This window comes from Paecilomyces variotii (assembly GCF_004022145.1).
Source record: "Paecilomyces variotii strain CBS 101075 chromosome Unknown C8Q69scaffold_4, whole genome shotgun sequence".
In the NCBI taxonomy this organism is placed as follows: Eukaryota; Fungi; Ascomycota; class Eurotiomycetes; order Eurotiales; family Thermoascaceae; genus Paecilomyces; species Paecilomyces variotii.
In genome coordinates this window covers 1,044,663-1,060,993 of record NW_021167143.1, presented here as the reverse complement: position 1 = coordinate 1,060,993, position 16,331 = coordinate 1,044,663, and the positions used below count along the sequence as shown (strand labels likewise).

Here is a 16,331-nt window from a genome sequence, read left to right as displayed (position 1 = left end):
AACCGGATAAACACTCAATGACTCTCACGACTTCGAACGGAAGCCGGACTCTCCTTCTTACCTTTGACGCTTTCTCGACAGTCTTCCACCCGCGTCCTGCGGTCCCAGAACAATACGCTTCAACGGCTCATTCGTTTGGACTATCACCTAGCGTCGTCACTCCTTCGAAAATCAAGACAGCGTTCAAAGAGACATACAAGGCGCAGAGCAAGCGCTGGCCGAACTATGGAAGGCAGGAAGTCCTCAACGGTCGCTACGGAGGCCCGCGACAATGGTGGGGAGAGGTCATAAAAGGTAGTTTTACTCGTGTCATCAGAGCAGATGGTCACAGCCTTGGGGGTGTACATAATAATGAGGAGGAGGTCCAGCTTCCGGACGGGTTGGTTGAGAGTCTTCTCGATCGCTTCGCTAGCAAGGAGGGGTATGCGCTATACCCGGATGTGGAGCCCTTCTTTGAACGATTAAGAGCTCTACGGAACACTAGCGGGAATGATAAACATGGATTATTCTCACGGACAGTGGTTGGAGTAATCTCCAATTCAGACGATCGCGTACCTGCCGTTCTGAAGTCATTGGGACTGAAAGTCGGGAATGTTCGTGCAGACCAGGGTAGATCTAGTATGGAACTGCCGGGCTTCGAAGAGGGCGTAGAAGGCTCGTCTTCAGATAGTTCACAGTACAACGATATCAACATGATTATTACGAGCTACGAGGCAGGTGAAGAAAAACCGCATCCGCTAATATTTCAGGTCGCCAAGAGGCAAGCATCATCGTTTCTGGGCGTGTCTGCAGAAGCAACTAATACGGATGACTGGACCTGTGTGCATGTTGGTGACAACTATGAGCAAGATTATAAGGGCGCTCTGAATGCGGGTTGGAAGAGCTTTCTTCTCCTTCGTGATAACAACGAGGGCCCCGATGACGCTGCTAAAATATCGACTTTGGAGGAATTGCTTCCCAAGTTGGAGGCATATGCTGTTGACAGGGACTGAGCACAAACATGTGCCAATGGTTATGATCCATTTCCCCTCCAGAGTTGCTTAATTATATCCGCCTCAGACTTTCCCCTGTCCGTTTCCTGAGTCCTGCTCATCTCAATTCTCAACCATGGCAAAGTTCTCCTTCTCCATCATTGTCTCAAGCAGAGGCTGAACCTCACGATTTTTTTTTTGCACATAGCAAGCAGATGCCCGGGAACAGTTCGCCCTTGGGCTTCTCTTGATAGGCCCCAAATTGATTAGAATATTCCTAACACCCATAACTAACGCAAATTGCTGGTCAGGTTGCATTAAACATCCCCCCGAGGCTCTGCAGTAGGCGAATAGCGTCGGTCCGAGTTCCTCCTTCCATCTTGAATAACTTGCGTTGCGGCGAGTTAACTGTCAATGTCATATCCAGTGTGCCCGGCAAAGGCACTTCCGTTTTCACCATAACTAGCAAAGAATGGTCTCAGATCCAGGTCAGACTAACGAGGAGTTCTTCTTTTTGGTCGACTGGCTTAAAGCCATCAAATGACTCTAATGTCTTCTAAGTCATCGCTGGCCCTGGTAATGCTCCGAGGACGCGTAGACCCTGCGATATGCATCCACCTTTCTAGCTTTGTCAGAACAAGAGCCGACGAATGTAGAATTGGGACTCGAAACTTTCATGTGAATCAAAAAGAAAGTGATAGAGGAACTTTAGACGAACTTTATATATCTCCATAACCCTCGCCCGCGTCATTTGTCAGAAATTTGCATCCACTGGTACAGAACTCGCATTGGGTAATTTCAGCTGCTCGTCGCTTCCACCTCGAAGCAGTTCGACTGCAAATTTCAGTCCCTGTAACCCCTGAAAAGCAATAAGTTAGCAAATATTGTCACACTTATTGGTCAAAAAGAACGAAAGAAACGAGGAATTAACTGACAACCTTTGATGATCAACTTGTTGCTGGATGTCATGCTGAAAAAAAACTCATGATTCCTCCGAAGTACTTCACCCAATATCAGCTGGAACAGCTTCGAGGCTTCTTTTATTAAATAAAGAAGAAAAGCAATGATGATTACGAATCGGACGATGCAAGCCACCTTAAGAAATATTTATACCTCAATATAGAATTTGTTACTGAATAAATGCCAATGTTCTATACATGAAGTGGGATTGAAGAATGCACTAAGAAAAGCCAGCACACTGGGCCCAGGCCATAAAGGAGTGATACAGCCGGCCCATTATGCGCGAGGAGGAGAAAGGAAGACAAAGAGGAAGGGGGCAGAGACGCCTTTTTATGCCCGAGGAGGGGGTACGCGATGAATCCGAAAGGCAAGGCGTGGGCCTTCACGGGAAGACTTCACTATGCGAGCTGGGAGGAATAGGAAATAATTAGTCCCTACGATAACCTACTAGGTCGGCGCTGTTTACACTTGCAATGATAATGCGAGTAGATGTCGTCTCGCTCATCCAGCTGTGGCACTTTGAACCAAAGATTTTAGCAGTTTTACCATATCTAAATCTTCATCCTGATTACATGCACTTCGAATCAGTCCGGTCTTGACCAGCGTTTATATCTCACAATGGAGTCTCCGCAACACAGCAACACTCCACCTCGCAAGTCTCCGCGACCCTTCAAAGGAGATCGGGAGCTTATCGCCGAGGCCGCAAAATGTCTTCGGGACAGAGACATCATGATTGTTGAGTATGGACAACAGCTGATGCACCGTATCGGCTGCCCAGTGGTACTTCAGGTAACGTTTGAGAAACATATATTCAACCTCAAAACTGATGTTCTGACTTATGAGCCTCTAGACTGTTGAGTGGATCGTGCCTGACGATCAATTATCGCTCGCGTCTCGAACGCTCTTAGACCACGGATTTCCCTTGGCCCCTCCTTCTGAACTACTTGCATCTAGAGGAGAATGGGAGACAAAGGCACTCATACACAATATAAATGGCGAATATTATCGCTTCCCAATGACGATACATCTGTACCCTCTCTCGTTCGTCGGTCTTACTCTCGAGGATACAGTGGAGGTCATATCTACCTTCGACTTGAATCAAAAAATTTTGACACCTAAACCTCCAAATTATATGTTGTCCTTGATATGCTATCTTCTCAAGTGTCCAGTTGGCGATATCAACAGGCTCAAAGTGGAGTCAGATCTTGTTTGCTTTATAAGCTACTTTATTTTTCAGGATTCATATGACTATGATGAAAGTCAGGAAAGTGAGGAGGATTTTCAAAAGAGGGTCGAGGAAGCAGTTCGGTCGGTTAAAAGCTGGGACTGGGGTTCCACTGAACAAAAGCATTTGGATATTATCGAAGCTGTTATTCGTGACTGTCGCTCTATTGACACCCTCTCTGAGTGTCATTCTCATTTTATTTAGTTTGGAGAGACCAATCAATTATACTGCAGCATGTTGTTGTATTTCAACACTACTACTCATCCAAGTTACCCTTAACTATAGAACTATATTCGCACAACGCCAAATTGATAAAACGCCGTATCCAATGAGTACAGAGCCGGTCCGTGAAAATTCATGACAACTTCTCGCGGGTATAATTCCATCATTAAATTCCCAGAGGTCCTTCACTCCCATTGTCCCTTCCCGACGAGTGATCCTAGAGAACCGCCAGCGTGTTTGATCAAGAGCGCATTGATATTCGAGCCACTGCCTCTCTGCTTCATTCTCAGTTCCTTCTCTCTTTCTCGTTCTCGGGCAGCTGTGTAATAGTTCACAGCTCCCTTCTTCCCGTGCGCAGCAGCAGGAACCGGGCCAGTCTTTGTCCGCGAGGAATTAGAACCTGAGGATACCGATGATGTCGATGTAGTTGAAGAGCCGGTGGTGGAGCGGCGCAATAATGCAGGAAGTCGGAAACCAATCTTAGAAACCGGGTCGACTGCAGATGCTGACTGGAAGGCCAGCTTGCTGTTGGCGGAAGATGCAGAATTGGATGATGCCTGGCGCAGTAGAGAAAGGCGATCTACTACAGGACCGCGAGTGCGACGAGGGTTTCGGGGGATTGCAAATCCATCCTGAGAAATCCGACCATCTTCTTCATCGGCTGTCGAATCCGTCACCTCGTTGATTTCTTGCTCATCCTCCTCCTCCTCTATTGAGGCGTCCTCATGGAAAGAGTCGTACTCCGGGGTCTCTGTGAGGAATGAAACAGTCTCCCGGATCTCAGCCAGGGTCGATGGCTTCCTTGAGACAGCATTAGCCGGAGTGCGACGGAGGTGAGGCGGAGGGCGATTAGCGATATCAGCTGCGGAGGGCTCGAGTGGTCTCTTCCGCTTGCTTCCTGCTGTGGCAGGCTCGTCATAAGCGGGTTCTGCTTGGACATCCTGAGAGGAATCGTGCTCCCGCGAGTCAGTATGCTCGTCGAGGAAGTCCAGGTCCATATCGTCATCTTGATCACGGTCCTCGATTGCCTTGAAGAAGGCTGCCTTCTTCGGATTCTCCGCTATCTCTCCGATTTTCTCGTCAGCCAGAAGAGCTTTACGCATCTTGGCGAACTCCCTCTGTTTGGCACGTCGACGGGCCATCAACTCGTCGTCGGAATCATCCAGATCGAACTCGTCATCTGCAGCACGCCGACGGCGAAGAGCACCAGTGGTGATATCCCTCAGCAGCTTGGAGACCTGTTTCTCGTCCATAGCACGCTGGTGGTTCCTGAAAGCAAGTCAGTATATAACCATTCATGATAAGAAAATGCAAAACGTACGCGTTGAGTGCAGCCAGCTCTTTCTCATCGACAACTTCACCGCTGTTGTCATTGATCATGTCCCGATCGTACTCGTCTTCTTCACCCGCGTCTTCATCATCGCTTGCACCTCCTAAACCGGCGTATTCATCCTCAGACTCCTCCGCTACTTCATCCACAATTTCCTTTGCCTTGGACTTGTTCTTGTCAAACAGAACAGCTTCTTTCTTTTTCTTTGCTGCCTTCCGCATGACGTCGAAAGCGCTCGCCTCAATCTCAAAACCGTTGTCATCAGCATCCACAGTTTCAGCACGGTGTCCACGTCGTAGAACCCTGCTTTTCTTTGCGACTGGCGATTCATCCCGAGGTAGGAGAACTGTCTCAACAGTCGACACTGGGGGTTCAACAAAGCGTTTAGACTGGTCGAATGGTGACATCACAAATCCTTCATCTTGGGTCGGATCTGGTATCTGAGAATATTGCGAGAATATCTTCGGACCAGGAGATTCCGAAATGCGAGTTTGAGATTGGGTCAAGCCGTGAAGAATGTCAACAGATTCTCTTCGTCCCTGACTGTCCTTCACGAGTACTTCAGGATCCGTTTCCTGGACTCCAGCTGAAGCTCCAGCAGGGTCTGGGAGACTGCCGAGGATTGCAGGCGACTCCTGTTGATTCTCAGACTGGCTACCGCCTAATGTAGCTGCAAATGCTTGACTTAGACCCATGGTGAAGTCGTTGGAATTTGGCATGTCCGGGAAAGTAGGTTTCTTGATGGATTCTGGACGTTGTGTGACGGTTCTCGCAGGAGTCGCCGGTTCTTGCTCTTCATCTTCATCATCACTGACGACTCTCAGAGGACGCTTTCTTCGGGTTGAGACGGTAGCTTCCATTTCAACGTCCGAGTCATCCTCCTCCATTGGTTCTTCTTCAGACTCCTCGGATTCCCCGGCTTCTCCAGCTTCATTTTCAACAAGATTTTCATCATCTGCATCTTCCTCTTCCTCGTCTTCCGCTTCCCCATCATCATCTTCGTCTGAAAATTCGTAGTCTTCGTCCTCTTCGCTATCAAGTTCGATAGTTTTGGGCTTGCCGGCCTTTGATGCCTCCCGCTCTTGTTTTCTGATTTCATCCGCTTCCTTTCTTGCCTTTTCCACCAGATCTTCAACCTCAGCATCCATTGCGGCACGTTCCTCAGCTGTCTCGATATGGATTCCCTTCGCTCGCAGCTCTTCGATCCTCTCAGCCCTCTCCTTTGCAGCCTGCTGTCGTGCCTGGATACGCAGGACAGCGGACAGCTCCGCTGGGGACATTGACGTACTCCGACGAGTGGGTGAGGTCAAGTGAGCCAGGGCCTTGAGTTTAAGCATAGAGGCCGATTCTTGGGCCTGTTTCGACGGCAGGTTTTCAAAGACAGCAATGCGGCGAGTCTTTGCAGGTGACGTAATTACTTCAAGGTCATCGTCGGAGTCATCCTTCTGGTGTTCGGCTACAAATTGTCGAGATAACTGCACACGAACAGGAGGCTTTGTAAGGGCTCGTCGGAGTGGTTTTGTATCCTTCTTTGTAGGCTCTGGCTTACTTTCTTCTGCCTGGACCATAGCCTGTGCAATAAGAGTGGGCTCCTGGGATGGGAGTGGCTGCGTAAGGAGTTCTTCCACAGAAGGGAGTTCTGCTTCATAATTAGTAACCTCCCGTTCCGCCAGCTGAGACTGATTCGCCTGCTCAGAAGTTGCGGCATCAGCCGGTTTATCTGGCGACGGTGCTCGGGCTGGCGATGTTGGCGGAGTTGTCTTGTCCTTCTGCGCTTCGACGTCGGAAGAATGCTGAGAGCCAGCGGTCGTGGAAGAGTTATCCTGTGCGTGGGTGGACTCATCTTGGCCCTGCGGCTGCATGAAGTTGAATCGAGCAAAGAAGCTCTCTTTGGTGATCTTCTTTTTAGTTCGTGCTTCGTGTGCAAGCTGCATATTTCTGCTGATTCTCTGCGTCTCTCGGTTCATCTCCTCCAGGGCCTTTTTGCTAGCTTTGCGAGCAGGACGAGGTTTCTGGGACAATCGCTGTCCGGTGCCATCGTCGCTGTCCTCGCCTGATAAAATATCAGAACTGAACTGCTTCATCTTCTCCAGCCTAGCTGCTTTTTTCTCAGCTTCGAGGCGCTCCTTCTCTTCTCTCTCCTTTCGCTTCTGAGCGACCAGCGCCAAGAAGCGGCTATTTGATTTAGACTTCCCATTCTCTCCTGCATCGATAGCTGCATCCTCATTCTCTGATTCTTCCTGTCCTTTAGCCGGTGAGGATACAAAGAGAGGAGAAAAGGATCGAGCAGGGGAAGGCGATCGTGCCTGATCGTCGATTTCCGAGTTCTGAGCTGCTTTCCGTAGTCCTCTCCTAGGGCCGGCTGTGGGAAGATCATCGTCGGACGATATGGCCTCGTTTTCTTCTGAGACTTCTCTCGTCTCTGTGTTCTCTTGCAAGTTTCGTGCTACTCGCTGGTATGCCGTCTCATCTCCATCCTTCGATGTCGTCTCATTACCTGTCTGCTCTTGCACTTGCATCCGAGCAGCCATGCGGCCCTTGGGTTTAATGATAACCTCCTCTTCATCATCATCATCATCATCATCCTCCTCTTTGTCCAATACCTGGTTGCGTCGCGGCGTCTCTGTATTCAAGTTCAGTTTTGGAAGGGATGTCCGCATTGTAGATTTTCCATTGTCATAATCGGAATCGCTATCATCAAAGGCTGCAAGCATAGCCTTAATTTTCCTTCCCGGCGTCAAAATCGCAGGAGAGCCTTCATTAGAGGCGACGTTCGCTGGAGACGCGGAGCGCGTCGAGCGCGGCGTAGACGGGGAAGCCATAACACAGTAATTAGTTACTTTATGGTAAAATGAATTCAATTCATGAGAAACATAACGGGTTATAGGTTTCTGGGAAGGTATGAATAAGTCAAGTCAGTCTTGCCCTGAAGATATGAAGGGCAGATGTGGAGGGTATTTGGATAGCTGGGAGGTATGCTGGCCCGCCCACTCGATACTATGGAAGACGCGACTCGCGGAGCACGCGTTGGCGTTTGGGCATTACGCGCTAATCCAAAAGTAGACAGAGCGCTTTCGCGACACACGTGATTACAGGGATAACAACCACAGTATTGCGAGTCCATTATGTAGCTATTAGAGGGATCTTTCATGAAATAATTGGTATTAGAGGCGGCTGTGTAAGGTGTTATAGACGGAGACATTGTATTCACAAATGTTGTTATAGTGGTACCTACATGCCAGAAACCAACATAGACTAGCACGCAGAACAGCAAGTCCATTGCCAAGGTGCTTCTACAGAGTGCACGAGCGAATTTCTCAGGTAAGTCGTTAATGACTTTTGCAAGATACACTATTTTATTTTATGTCCTATTTGACATATCTAGAAAGAATCTTCCGGGCCAGACAGTAACTGAATAAAGTGATTCCGTAGCCACATAAAACAAGCCCATCACTTTCGGAACGTCGAATTAAATGCTTTATGATCTCGCTAGAAGAGAACTGGTCGGCACTTCAACATCTCGAGCCTTAGAGGGTATATCGCCCTAACAGTTCTTGTGCTCACGTCCCAGACGTGGGCTGGCTTTGATTCAATCCCATCCTCAAACGCCCCATATTCCTCCGCTATGATACAATGCAAATTCAAATTTCAATGTCGATGTCCAAGTCCAAAGCAGCAATGTTTTCGTCGTCCATGTTCTTGTGACGGATGACAACGCCTCCCTTGGAAGGCCTCTTCTGAGTACCACTCGGGGTATCACTGCGCTTTGGGGTGTTGACTTTCGATGCGTCAGATCCGGGGACTGGGGTGCCAGTGTGGCTGAGATCACTGCCTTCGAAAAGATCATCCTTCTTCGGAACAAGACGGTTATTGCCAGTGACATCGTAATGAGTTTTGGCTTTCGTTTTAACACGAGCGAATCGATCAACCACAGCTTCACCACGAGCGACGGCAGCAGCCATTTTGCGGCTAGCTTTCTTTTCTTCAATCTGAGCGCGACGAACATTCTCGGTGTTAAGCTTCTGATTCCGCAGGTTGAGTTCGAAGAGACGCTGTTGTTCGCTTTGCTTCTGCGTCTGCGGCCTCGGAGCGGAGCCGGAGATCAGTTTCGGTCCAGTAAGTTCCCTGATTTCGGCTTCAATCTTTGCGATCTCCGCCTCGTCTCCAGAAGCCATGGCGCTTTTCAGTTGCTTCTCCAATTCAATGCGGCGGAATGTCATGCCTTTGACATCGAAGGCACCTTGCTTGCGGAGTTTCTCGTTTAGTTCTTCAGTGGTGAACTTATGATTGATGAGCCTGTTGATATCGGACACCTTGGCAGCCAGCATCGATTTCGTCGGCATCTTGCAATCTTCAACGGCCATCGTCTGGCGGTAACGGTTGAACTCAGCCTGCGATAGTCAGAATACATCTATTACAGGTGCAGCACGAGCTTAAGACGAACCTCAGTAAAGGGCGAGTCAGAGCATGCAATGAAAGGGAACTCTCGCTCTGCCTTGCCATGTGCCAGAACAGCATACTGGTTCGTAGCGAAAGTACGTCCGTTGGTGCCTTCCATTGCATAAGGTTTGCCCTCGGTAAACTCTGAGGTGATGTTAGTACATAGCCAGAGCACAAAAGGTGTGGAGAATACATACTCTTGATCAAGCACACGCGGTACTCGTTCAGGCCGGTCTCGCGATTGGGGCCAATGTTGACACGGGTATAACAGCCAGAAATGGCGTCGTCAAATCCTGGATAGAAGCAAACCTGTGCAAAGTTGCTACGTCCCACACGGACGCGCTGAAGGTCTCTGAGTTCTGCAGGAGGGTCATCCTTTGGAGGAGTTGGCGAACGATCAGCCCTGTCATCCCACTCCACTTCACTCTCGCCGTCGGCGTCTTCGTCAGAAATGCCACCATCGCGAGAGCGACTTCTGCGGTCCGACTTCCTGGTAGCGGCATCCCGTCGACGAAGTTCGTCCCGCTTGCCCTTTTGCTCCCGCTGTCTCTTGTAGGCCTCAATAGCATCGGATGTTTCTCCTACTTTGCGTCCACCCAGAGTTGTCTTTTGGCGCGAACTCTTACGATGCCCCTCATCCAAATCAGCGTTGCTCGCCTTGCGCTTGTTCTTCTTTGCCTGCGCACGTGCTTCCTCGCGCTCCCGGCTCGCTAAAAGGCGACGGAGAGCAAGATCTTGATTATGACGATCAACCTGCTGAGCACGCTCTGATAGGATCTCTTCACGTTGGATTTCAGACATGGCCATGATCTCTTCCTTGTCCTTCGCGGAATAATAGAGCTTCTCGTAGGGGAAAATTGGCCCTTCGTCAGTCTCAGGGGGCGGTGAAGCCTCGCCTTCAGAGTCCGATTCGGACATGCTGGCTGACTGGAGCGAGTTATGGGATTCAGCGGAAGACCTAGATTGGTATACCAGTCAGGACACTCCGAGGACCAGGTAACAGCAGAATGACAGCGACCTGTGAAGCAACACTTACAGTTCACCGTCCTCAGCGTCGTCTCTCCTCGCTTTTCTGGACCGCTTGACCGGTTTGGCAGTGCCTTTGCGCCCCATGGCGGGTGCTGGTTCCGGGGAGCGTTGTGGCGATGATGAAGATTGACGAGGAGGGGGAGATGCAGACTTGGGCTTTTGAGCGTGAGAAGACTCCTCGTCAGAGGAGTCGCCCGCAAGAGCGAGCAGCTCAGCGTCCAAGTCGGAGTCCGCCATGGTGAATGTTAAACTGGCTGCCTGAGGTCTCGAGTTTCTCCGCGCGTCACCTCAAACAGGAAACAATGCCGTATAATTGCAGGCCGCGCTCTGGTATAATAGTCAAATAGGACTTGGGGGATAGAAATGGCGCTGTGAAAAGCGCCTACTGAATAGCGCGCAGTGCCTCACGCCCTGTAAAACTCGTACAGATATCCTAGATATAAAAAGCGAACTTATAGATGATCAAATAGAGATCGCAATATAACAAAGAAGAGTCAAACCCCCAGAACAAAGGGCGTGAGTGACTGGGTGGCTGGCAGACGAGGTCAATGGAGGAGTGAATAAAGTCGGCAGCGGCACCGGCCACGTTCCGTTCATGACGTCCAGCCAGACCGCGCTGCTCCTGCCAAGACCCGAGCAAGCGCGCGGCTGCCGGAGCCGCCGCGAACCCGCGTGGAACAGCTCGGAGCTCCAAGGCGATCGATCATCGGAGGTCTCGCTTGCCTGTTAGCTACCAAGGTTCCTCATTTCTATCCTCATTCTACTATCCCCATACAGACATCCAATTGCTGAAGATGGACGGATTCTCAGTCCTCCGCAGATCCGCTCTGCGACCTGGTTCCCGAGCTCTCAGTTCAACATCCCCGCTAGTGCTCGATTTCCTAGCTCCGCGAGCAGTGCAGCAACCTCAGTCCCGGCGGCAGTTCTGGTGGTCGTCCTCATCGTCCTCATCGTCCTCCTCCTCCTCTAGCGATGCGCAGAATTCGCAGCCAGGGCCCGCCAGCTCGAGCGGCAAGCCGAGATATATCCTGAATAAGAGACAGCGGGAATTCCTGGATAGCGCACTGCGAGTCAACCAGGCCGGAGAGCTAGCTGCCACCCTTATTTATAAGGCACAGACGCCCCAAGTCGTGCGTTCCTATCCTCACTTGCGACCTCTGATGAAGCACATGTATGACCAAGAAGCTGGCCACTTCTCGATTTTCAACAACCTGATCGCGAAGCACCAGGTCCGGCCCACAGCAATGTATCCCATCTGGGAGATGGCGGCCACTTTCCTGGGATGGTCGACTGGGGTCATGGGTCGTGAGGCTGCAATGGCTTGCACAGAGGCCGTGGAGACGGAAATCGGGTCACACTACAACGAGCAGGTTCGCGAAATTCTTTCCTGGGTGGCAGAGGCAGAAAGCCGCGGTGAAGAGCTTGACGAGGAGATCACGGATCTGCTGGCGCAGCTTCGGAGAATTCGTGACGAGGAGCTCGAACATCTCGACCATGCCGTGGAGAATGATGCCAAGGAAGCCAAGCCGTACGATCCCTTGGTCAATATAATTCGTTACGGATGCAGAGGTGCCATTATGATCAGCGAAAAAATATAAGAGTTAGCGTTGTGTGAATCGTCGAGATATTGTATTGTATGATAGGTCCTTTCCTTTGTCGTCGGGAGAATCTAAGGGACCTTTGAGCGAGGTGTCACTTTCTGGAAGTTCAATCAACTATGAAATGCGGGCTCTATCGTTGGAGGAACCCGTTCATTCTGTTTGCAGGCACGTCTGAAGCAGAATCTTCTCTGCAGTTGTAGTGCATACTGTTGGACTTAATGGAATGAACCCAAATTTGTCTGATACGCTAGGCTGTCTTGTTCGAATTTCCTTCCGAGTTGAAGCTCTTAATTTTATGAATCTGTGTATAAAAGAAAACGACACCATCTATCAGTACTTTTGTGGGGACTCAACCATCCATGCATCGTATTGATGGGGGCGAGCCTATCTAAAATCTTTGGGTATCTGCAACATCAACGGCTTCAAGTGACCAACCTCCCTTGTAAGCTTAAAATCAGCGACGGGTGTATAAAGGAGTAAAACAAAGCATGATACGCTCATGACTCCTGTCCAGCCGCCTTCTTCTCCAAATACTCGATGAAACCCTGCGAGAATCTCGTTACCTGGCCATATACCTCCTGAAAGCCATTCTGGCCACCATAATACGGATCCTGCACCTCCTCGCCACCGCCAATCTTGCTATGGACTTCCCCGTTAGGTAAAAAGTCACCGAACAAGCGAACCTCCGCGACTTTGTCCGTATCAGCGCCTCCAGCAGCAGCAGCAGTTGAGGCGCGCGTAGTCTTCATGCCCGCAGACCGGGCGGCGACGCTCGGGTCCTTCGAGCCGACAATACTGTCGCGCACCCGCTGCAGGTCACGCAGGTTATACTTGTCCATGGCGAGGATGTAGTCGAAATGGCGGAAATCGTCCTTTGTGATCATGCGCGCGGCGTGCTGGAAGTCCGTGATGCCATGGCGGCGCAGGGTGGACATGGTGCGGGGATCCGGGGGGTCGAGAGCGTGGTAGGCGCCTGTACCGGCAGAGTCAATCCCGCCGATTAGAGAGGGATGTTGAGCTGCGAGTTTCTCGAAGACAGCATGGGCCATAGGGGAACGACCTGGTTGAGGATATATGTTAGCTAGCTTCATCTTGAAAACGGGATCGATATCGACCTCTTTCTTTCTCCGGTGTGCAAGTATGTCAGTGAGCGGGGGAATACGACTTACAGATGTTCCCAAGGCAGACAAAGAGGACGTTAACTGGAGGATTTGTTTTAGATTCCATATTGCGTTTTGTTTCTCCGTGAATTGTTCCTTAATGTGCACTGAATGTCGGGGGCAAAGGTGTGAAGAGTGAGGTACTTATATCTCCGACAAGGCTTTCGTTATCGATAGTACCGAAGATTGTATATGGCCCGTGCGCACCGCCCAGATGCCTTCTGCGAGTCTGCGACTGATGGTGGCGCCGTAGACTTCCTGTTGGTGATAAAGTCGGGATATTCCTTATTTTCCAGGATATTTCGATTTTTCTTTTTTTTATATTATAAACGACTACTTGTACCCAATATTATAATGTTCTCAAGTTATGTACCAACCGTCTTGCCATATTGCCCCGCCGAAGCGGGTCGCTAGGTATAGTTACTTAGATTTTGCTTCTAACTTACTGATTGCAAAGACGTGTTTCCGTGGAAGAAATTATACACTCATTCAGTTGGGTCCCCTCAGTCAAGGTCTGCTGCGTAACTAATATATTATTATTTTACTCTCTACTATCTTACTCCAGTCAGCCAAGACGCTTCTCCTAAGTATTCATCCACGGGCGCATCGAAGAGCATGAGCTGTAATGCCAATAGCAGTTCAGAACCAACAAGGATAAGTACTGAACTTGATCCGAGTATTCTATCAGGTAATCTATGGAATTGAACAGCTATAATATGACAACACCATTAACAACACAAAGCACTCCCTAAAGACTGTCGAATACACACCGTCAAGCCCCATGGCACCAGCTTCTTCGCTAGCACCGGTCGCATAGACGTCGAGCTGGCAGATGGAACCCCGTCGTCCTTCTTCATAAAGGTCCTACCAGGAGAAACAGGAAGGAATATCGTCCACGGCGAATTTGAGTCGATGAAAGCAATCCACGCCACATCATCTGACTTTGTACCCAGGCCCATTGCCTGGGGCACATACCGCGATGTACCAGGTACACATTTCTTCCTATCCGAGTATCGGGAGATGAGGCACGAAATGCCAGATCCGCACGACTTCGGCGGATGTCTAGCGACACTTCACCAGAAGAGCAAATCCCCAAATGGAAAATTCGGCTTCCACGTTCCTACATACAGTGGGAATCTCGCCCAGTTTACAGATTGGGAAGAAAGCTGGGAAGTATTCTTTTCGAAGAGCCTGAAGAAGGCCTTGGAATTGGAGATACAAGTAAAAGGGCACGATCCTGAATTTGACGTGTTAGTGCCGGTTATCTTTGATAAAGTCATACCTCGTCTGCTTCGTCCGCTCGAGAGTGATGGGCGATCGGTGAAACCGTCCCTCGTTCATGGGGATTTGTGGTATGCGAATTCGGGAATCGATGTCAAGACAGGGACACCTGTTGTGTTTGATGCTTGTTGCTTTTACGCGCATAATGAATGTGAGTTCTATGATTGGCTTTTAGCAACTCTCATGCGGAAGTTCTGTACTTACCGTGTTGGTTTTTTATGCAGATGAATTTGGCCAATGGCGACCAACGTGCAATCGCTTTGGCGACGAGTATTTGTCTGCGTACCACGAATATGTGCCTAAGTCTTCGCCCGAGGAGGATTATGATGGACGCTTAGACCTTTATAAACTGTAGGTGATCCACTGGAAAAGTCAACAGCAAGTCATTGCTCATGTGTTGACAGGCGCTTCAACACTCATGTATCCGCTCTATTCCCTGACAACTGGGCGCTTAGGAAGCAGTATGTGTCTCTGAACAATAACCACTGAGCTGATTTGAGCGACTAATGAGAATACAGGGTCCTGGGTGATATGAAGGATTTGGTTAGAAGATATAGCTAATCATGACAGCGCTCCATAGTGACTGATAGGATATCTCTGGATGGGACCCTAGCCCTGAACTACAGCTCTGCCCAGTACAGCAGATGCTTAACGTTCGCTTGCGGGGATCGGTTCTTTCCACAATCATTAATGGGCATAGTAATAATACTGGACAGCCACACAACAGCATCCCGAAGCAACCATAAAGCATGCTAATGCTATATGATTGGCCCCTGGATTTCCCATCGCGTCTGCCGGCATATTCATCGAGTTCTCATAACGGCCGATCTACGGAACTTCACATGCAGGCCATAGATACACCGTGCAGTAGGGCTGAGACAACCTGATTGGGGTTCGGAAGCAACCCGTCGCGTGGACAGATAAAAATAGCCATATGACGAATACTGGTGGTCGGGGAGAATCACCATTCGACTAACAACTCCATCCCCTTCGCTTTGTATCCGTCGCTAACCTCTGCTAGCCTGTCTGTGAGGCGACTGAAGTGCGTGCTGGTCAAGGGTCTTCGAGGGCATCGTCATGTCGACAGATGATCGGTGTCCCATCTTCTTCTAGGACGGCCTCACCGTCGAATATCGCCGGTCTTCTCCAGCCGCGTTGCAAATTTCGGTGCCTTGCTGGGCGAACCGTGGCGCAAGAGAGAAAAAACGGCGTGTCCCTGAGGCGCAGTTGCGACGGTCTGTGGCTGTTCATCGTGAGAAGTCTGCGGGGATCGCTGGTTGGCCCAGTGACGATAACGGGGAGCGATTGGCGCACCGCGGCAACCAAGGATCGGCTCAACGAGCGGCGAAGATACTGTAGTTTAGTGGGCGATAACTAGGAGTCGTTTCAGAGCTGTACTACTGCGTGATTAATGATTAGGGAGACATGGGGGGTTAGGGAATCGGCATCCGTAGCGGTCAGAGAAAGATAGGCTATAGCAGAAGAACCGGGAGATTGTGATGATCGCAGGAGAAAAGCGTCAAGATCTACTCTTGCTCTGACGGTCCTGAGAGATCAACGGCAGTGCTCGACTCCACATCGTATCCAACATCCTGTAAACAATAAGCAGCCAAGCAACTCTGCGCGGCTCCCCCTCCACATGCACCGCCCGTAGCTCGTGGCGGTTCAGCTGTTTGCGCCAGGACAAAAAGTCCTCGTCGCCGTTGGCTATCTTCTGTAAATAATCATCATACAGTGCGTACAGACTCATACGCTGCAACGTGGAAATCACCGTTTACCCTTGAGTTTAATTGCGACGGCACCAACTGCGACGCTACCACTCACCCACGGAGACATCCTTTCGCAACATTCCGCTCCTGGGTAATCTCCTGGCCACCGCTGGAACAACGAGTTCCTCGAGGACGCTCGGTCGCCATGTCGTCTTACAACCGTCTAGGTAAGCAGTAGCGATGTCCCCTATCTGCTGTGGATGAAAGCTTGAAAGCGCTGGAACCGTTGTTTGATGCTTGATACGCTCTCTGCCGCATCAAGAAGTCGCTGCGGTCGTCTGGGGTGCCGTGCTTTTGCTAGAGGCACCTGTCGCCTTGCTGGCAATCTTGCGACAGTCCTGAA

At 50.1% G+C, this 16,331-nt stretch overlaps 6 protein-coding genes across 6 annotated transcripts; 4 read left to right on the top strand and 2 right to left on the bottom strand.

Annotated features, from left to right (window-relative positions):
- Positions 1 to 17: 17 nt before the first annotated feature.
- Positions 18 to 992, top strand: C8Q69DRAFT_443962 (haloacid dehalogenase-like hydrolase; the record flags this gene model as incomplete). The annotated part of the gene is made up of 1 exon (XM_028628963.1): positions 18 to 992. One exon carries the CDS (start codon positions 18 to 20, stop codon positions 990 to 992), a length of 975 nt encoding a protein of 324 aa, XP_028485867.1.
- A 1,378-nt stretch (positions 993 to 2,370) lies between these two features.
- On the top strand, positions 2,371 to 3,376 carry C8Q69DRAFT_527268 (hypothetical protein). Its single transcript, XM_028633647.1, has 2 exons — positions 2,371 to 2,720; positions 2,782 to 3,376. Exons 1-2 carry the CDS (start codon positions 2,550 to 2,552, stop codon positions 3,358 to 3,360), a joined length of 750 nt encoding a protein of 249 aa, XP_028485866.1. The 5' UTR covers positions 2,371 to 2,549; the 3' UTR covers positions 3,361 to 3,376.
- Position 3,377: 1 nt separating this feature from the next.
- Positions 3,378 to 7,661, bottom strand: C8Q69DRAFT_497917 (MRC1-like domain-containing protein). Its single transcript, XM_028632287.1, has 2 exons — positions 4,700 to 7,661; positions 3,378 to 4,647 (listed from the first exon to the last, which is right to left on the bottom strand). The coding sequence occupies exons 1-2, from the start codon at positions 7,528 to 7,530 to the stop codon at positions 3,564 to 3,566; spliced, it is 3,915 nt and encodes a 1,304-aa protein (XP_028485865.1). The 5' UTR covers positions 7,531 to 7,661; the 3' UTR covers positions 3,378 to 3,563.
- Positions 7,662 to 7,851: 190 nt separating this feature from the next.
- On the bottom strand, positions 7,852 to 10,727 carry C8Q69DRAFT_464444 (RNA polymerase II transcription elongation factor Rtf1p). Its single transcript, XM_028630423.1, has 4 exons — positions 10,185 to 10,727; positions 9,346 to 10,106; positions 9,153 to 9,292; positions 7,852 to 9,099 (listed from the first exon to the last, which is right to left on the bottom strand). Exons 1-4 carry the CDS (start codon positions 10,412 to 10,414, stop codon positions 8,350 to 8,352), a joined length of 1,881 nt encoding a protein of 626 aa, XP_028485864.1. The 5' UTR covers positions 10,415 to 10,727; the 3' UTR covers positions 7,852 to 8,349.
- Positions 10,728 to 10,890: 163 nt separating this feature from the next.
- On the top strand, positions 10,891 to 12,085 carry C8Q69DRAFT_464441 (putative ubiquinone biosynthesis protein Coq7). The gene has a single exon (XM_028630422.1). It carries the CDS (start codon positions 10,972 to 10,974, stop codon positions 11,773 to 11,775), a length of 804 nt encoding a protein of 267 aa, XP_028485863.1. The 5' UTR covers positions 10,891 to 10,971; the 3' UTR covers positions 11,776 to 12,085.
- Positions 12,086 to 12,818: 733 nt separating this feature from the next.
- C8Q69DRAFT_486242 (Fructosamine kinase-domain-containing protein) lies at positions 12,819 to 14,708 on the top strand (the record flags this gene model as incomplete). The annotated part of the gene is made up of 5 exons (XM_028631888.1): positions 12,819 to 12,841; positions 13,577 to 13,626; positions 13,681 to 14,370; positions 14,444 to 14,570; positions 14,624 to 14,708. The coding sequence occupies 5 exons, from the start codon at positions 12,819 to 12,821 to the stop codon at positions 14,706 to 14,708; spliced, it is 975 nt and encodes a 324-aa protein (XP_028485862.1).
- Positions 14,709 to 16,331: the final 1,623 nt, after the last annotated feature.

Coding starts and splice junctions, on each gene's coding strand:
- C8Q69DRAFT_527268 (XM_028633647.1), top strand. CDS start 2,550: ATGGAGTCTCCGCAACACAGCAACACTCCACCTCGCAAGTCTCCGCGA. Junction 2,721..2,781: donor GCTGCCCAGTGGTACTTCAG/GTAACGTTTGAG, acceptor ATGAGCCTCTAG/ACTGTTGAGTGGATCGTGCC.
- C8Q69DRAFT_497917 (XM_028632287.1), bottom strand. CDS start 7,530: ATGGCTTCCCCGTCTACGCCGCGCTCGACGCGCTCCGCGTCTCCAGCG. Junction 4,648..4,699: donor GAGCTGGCTGCACTCAACGC/GTACGTTTTGCA, acceptor ACTTGCTTTCAG/GAACCACCAGCGTGCTATGG.
- C8Q69DRAFT_464444 (XM_028630423.1), bottom strand. CDS start 10,414: ATGGCGGACTCCGACTTGGACGCTGAGCTGCTCGCTCTTGCGGGCGAC. Junction 10,107..10,184: donor GACGCTGAGGACGGTGAACT/GTAAGTGTTGCT, acceptor ATACCAATCTAG/GTCTTCCGCTGAATCCCATA. Junction 9,293..9,345: donor CCGCGTGTGCTTGATCAAGA/GTATGTATTCTC, acceptor ACATCACCTCAG/AGTTTACCGAGGGCAAACCT.
- C8Q69DRAFT_464441 (XM_028630422.1), top strand. CDS start 10,972: ATGGACGGATTCTCAGTCCTCCGCAGATCCGCTCTGCGACCTGGTTCC.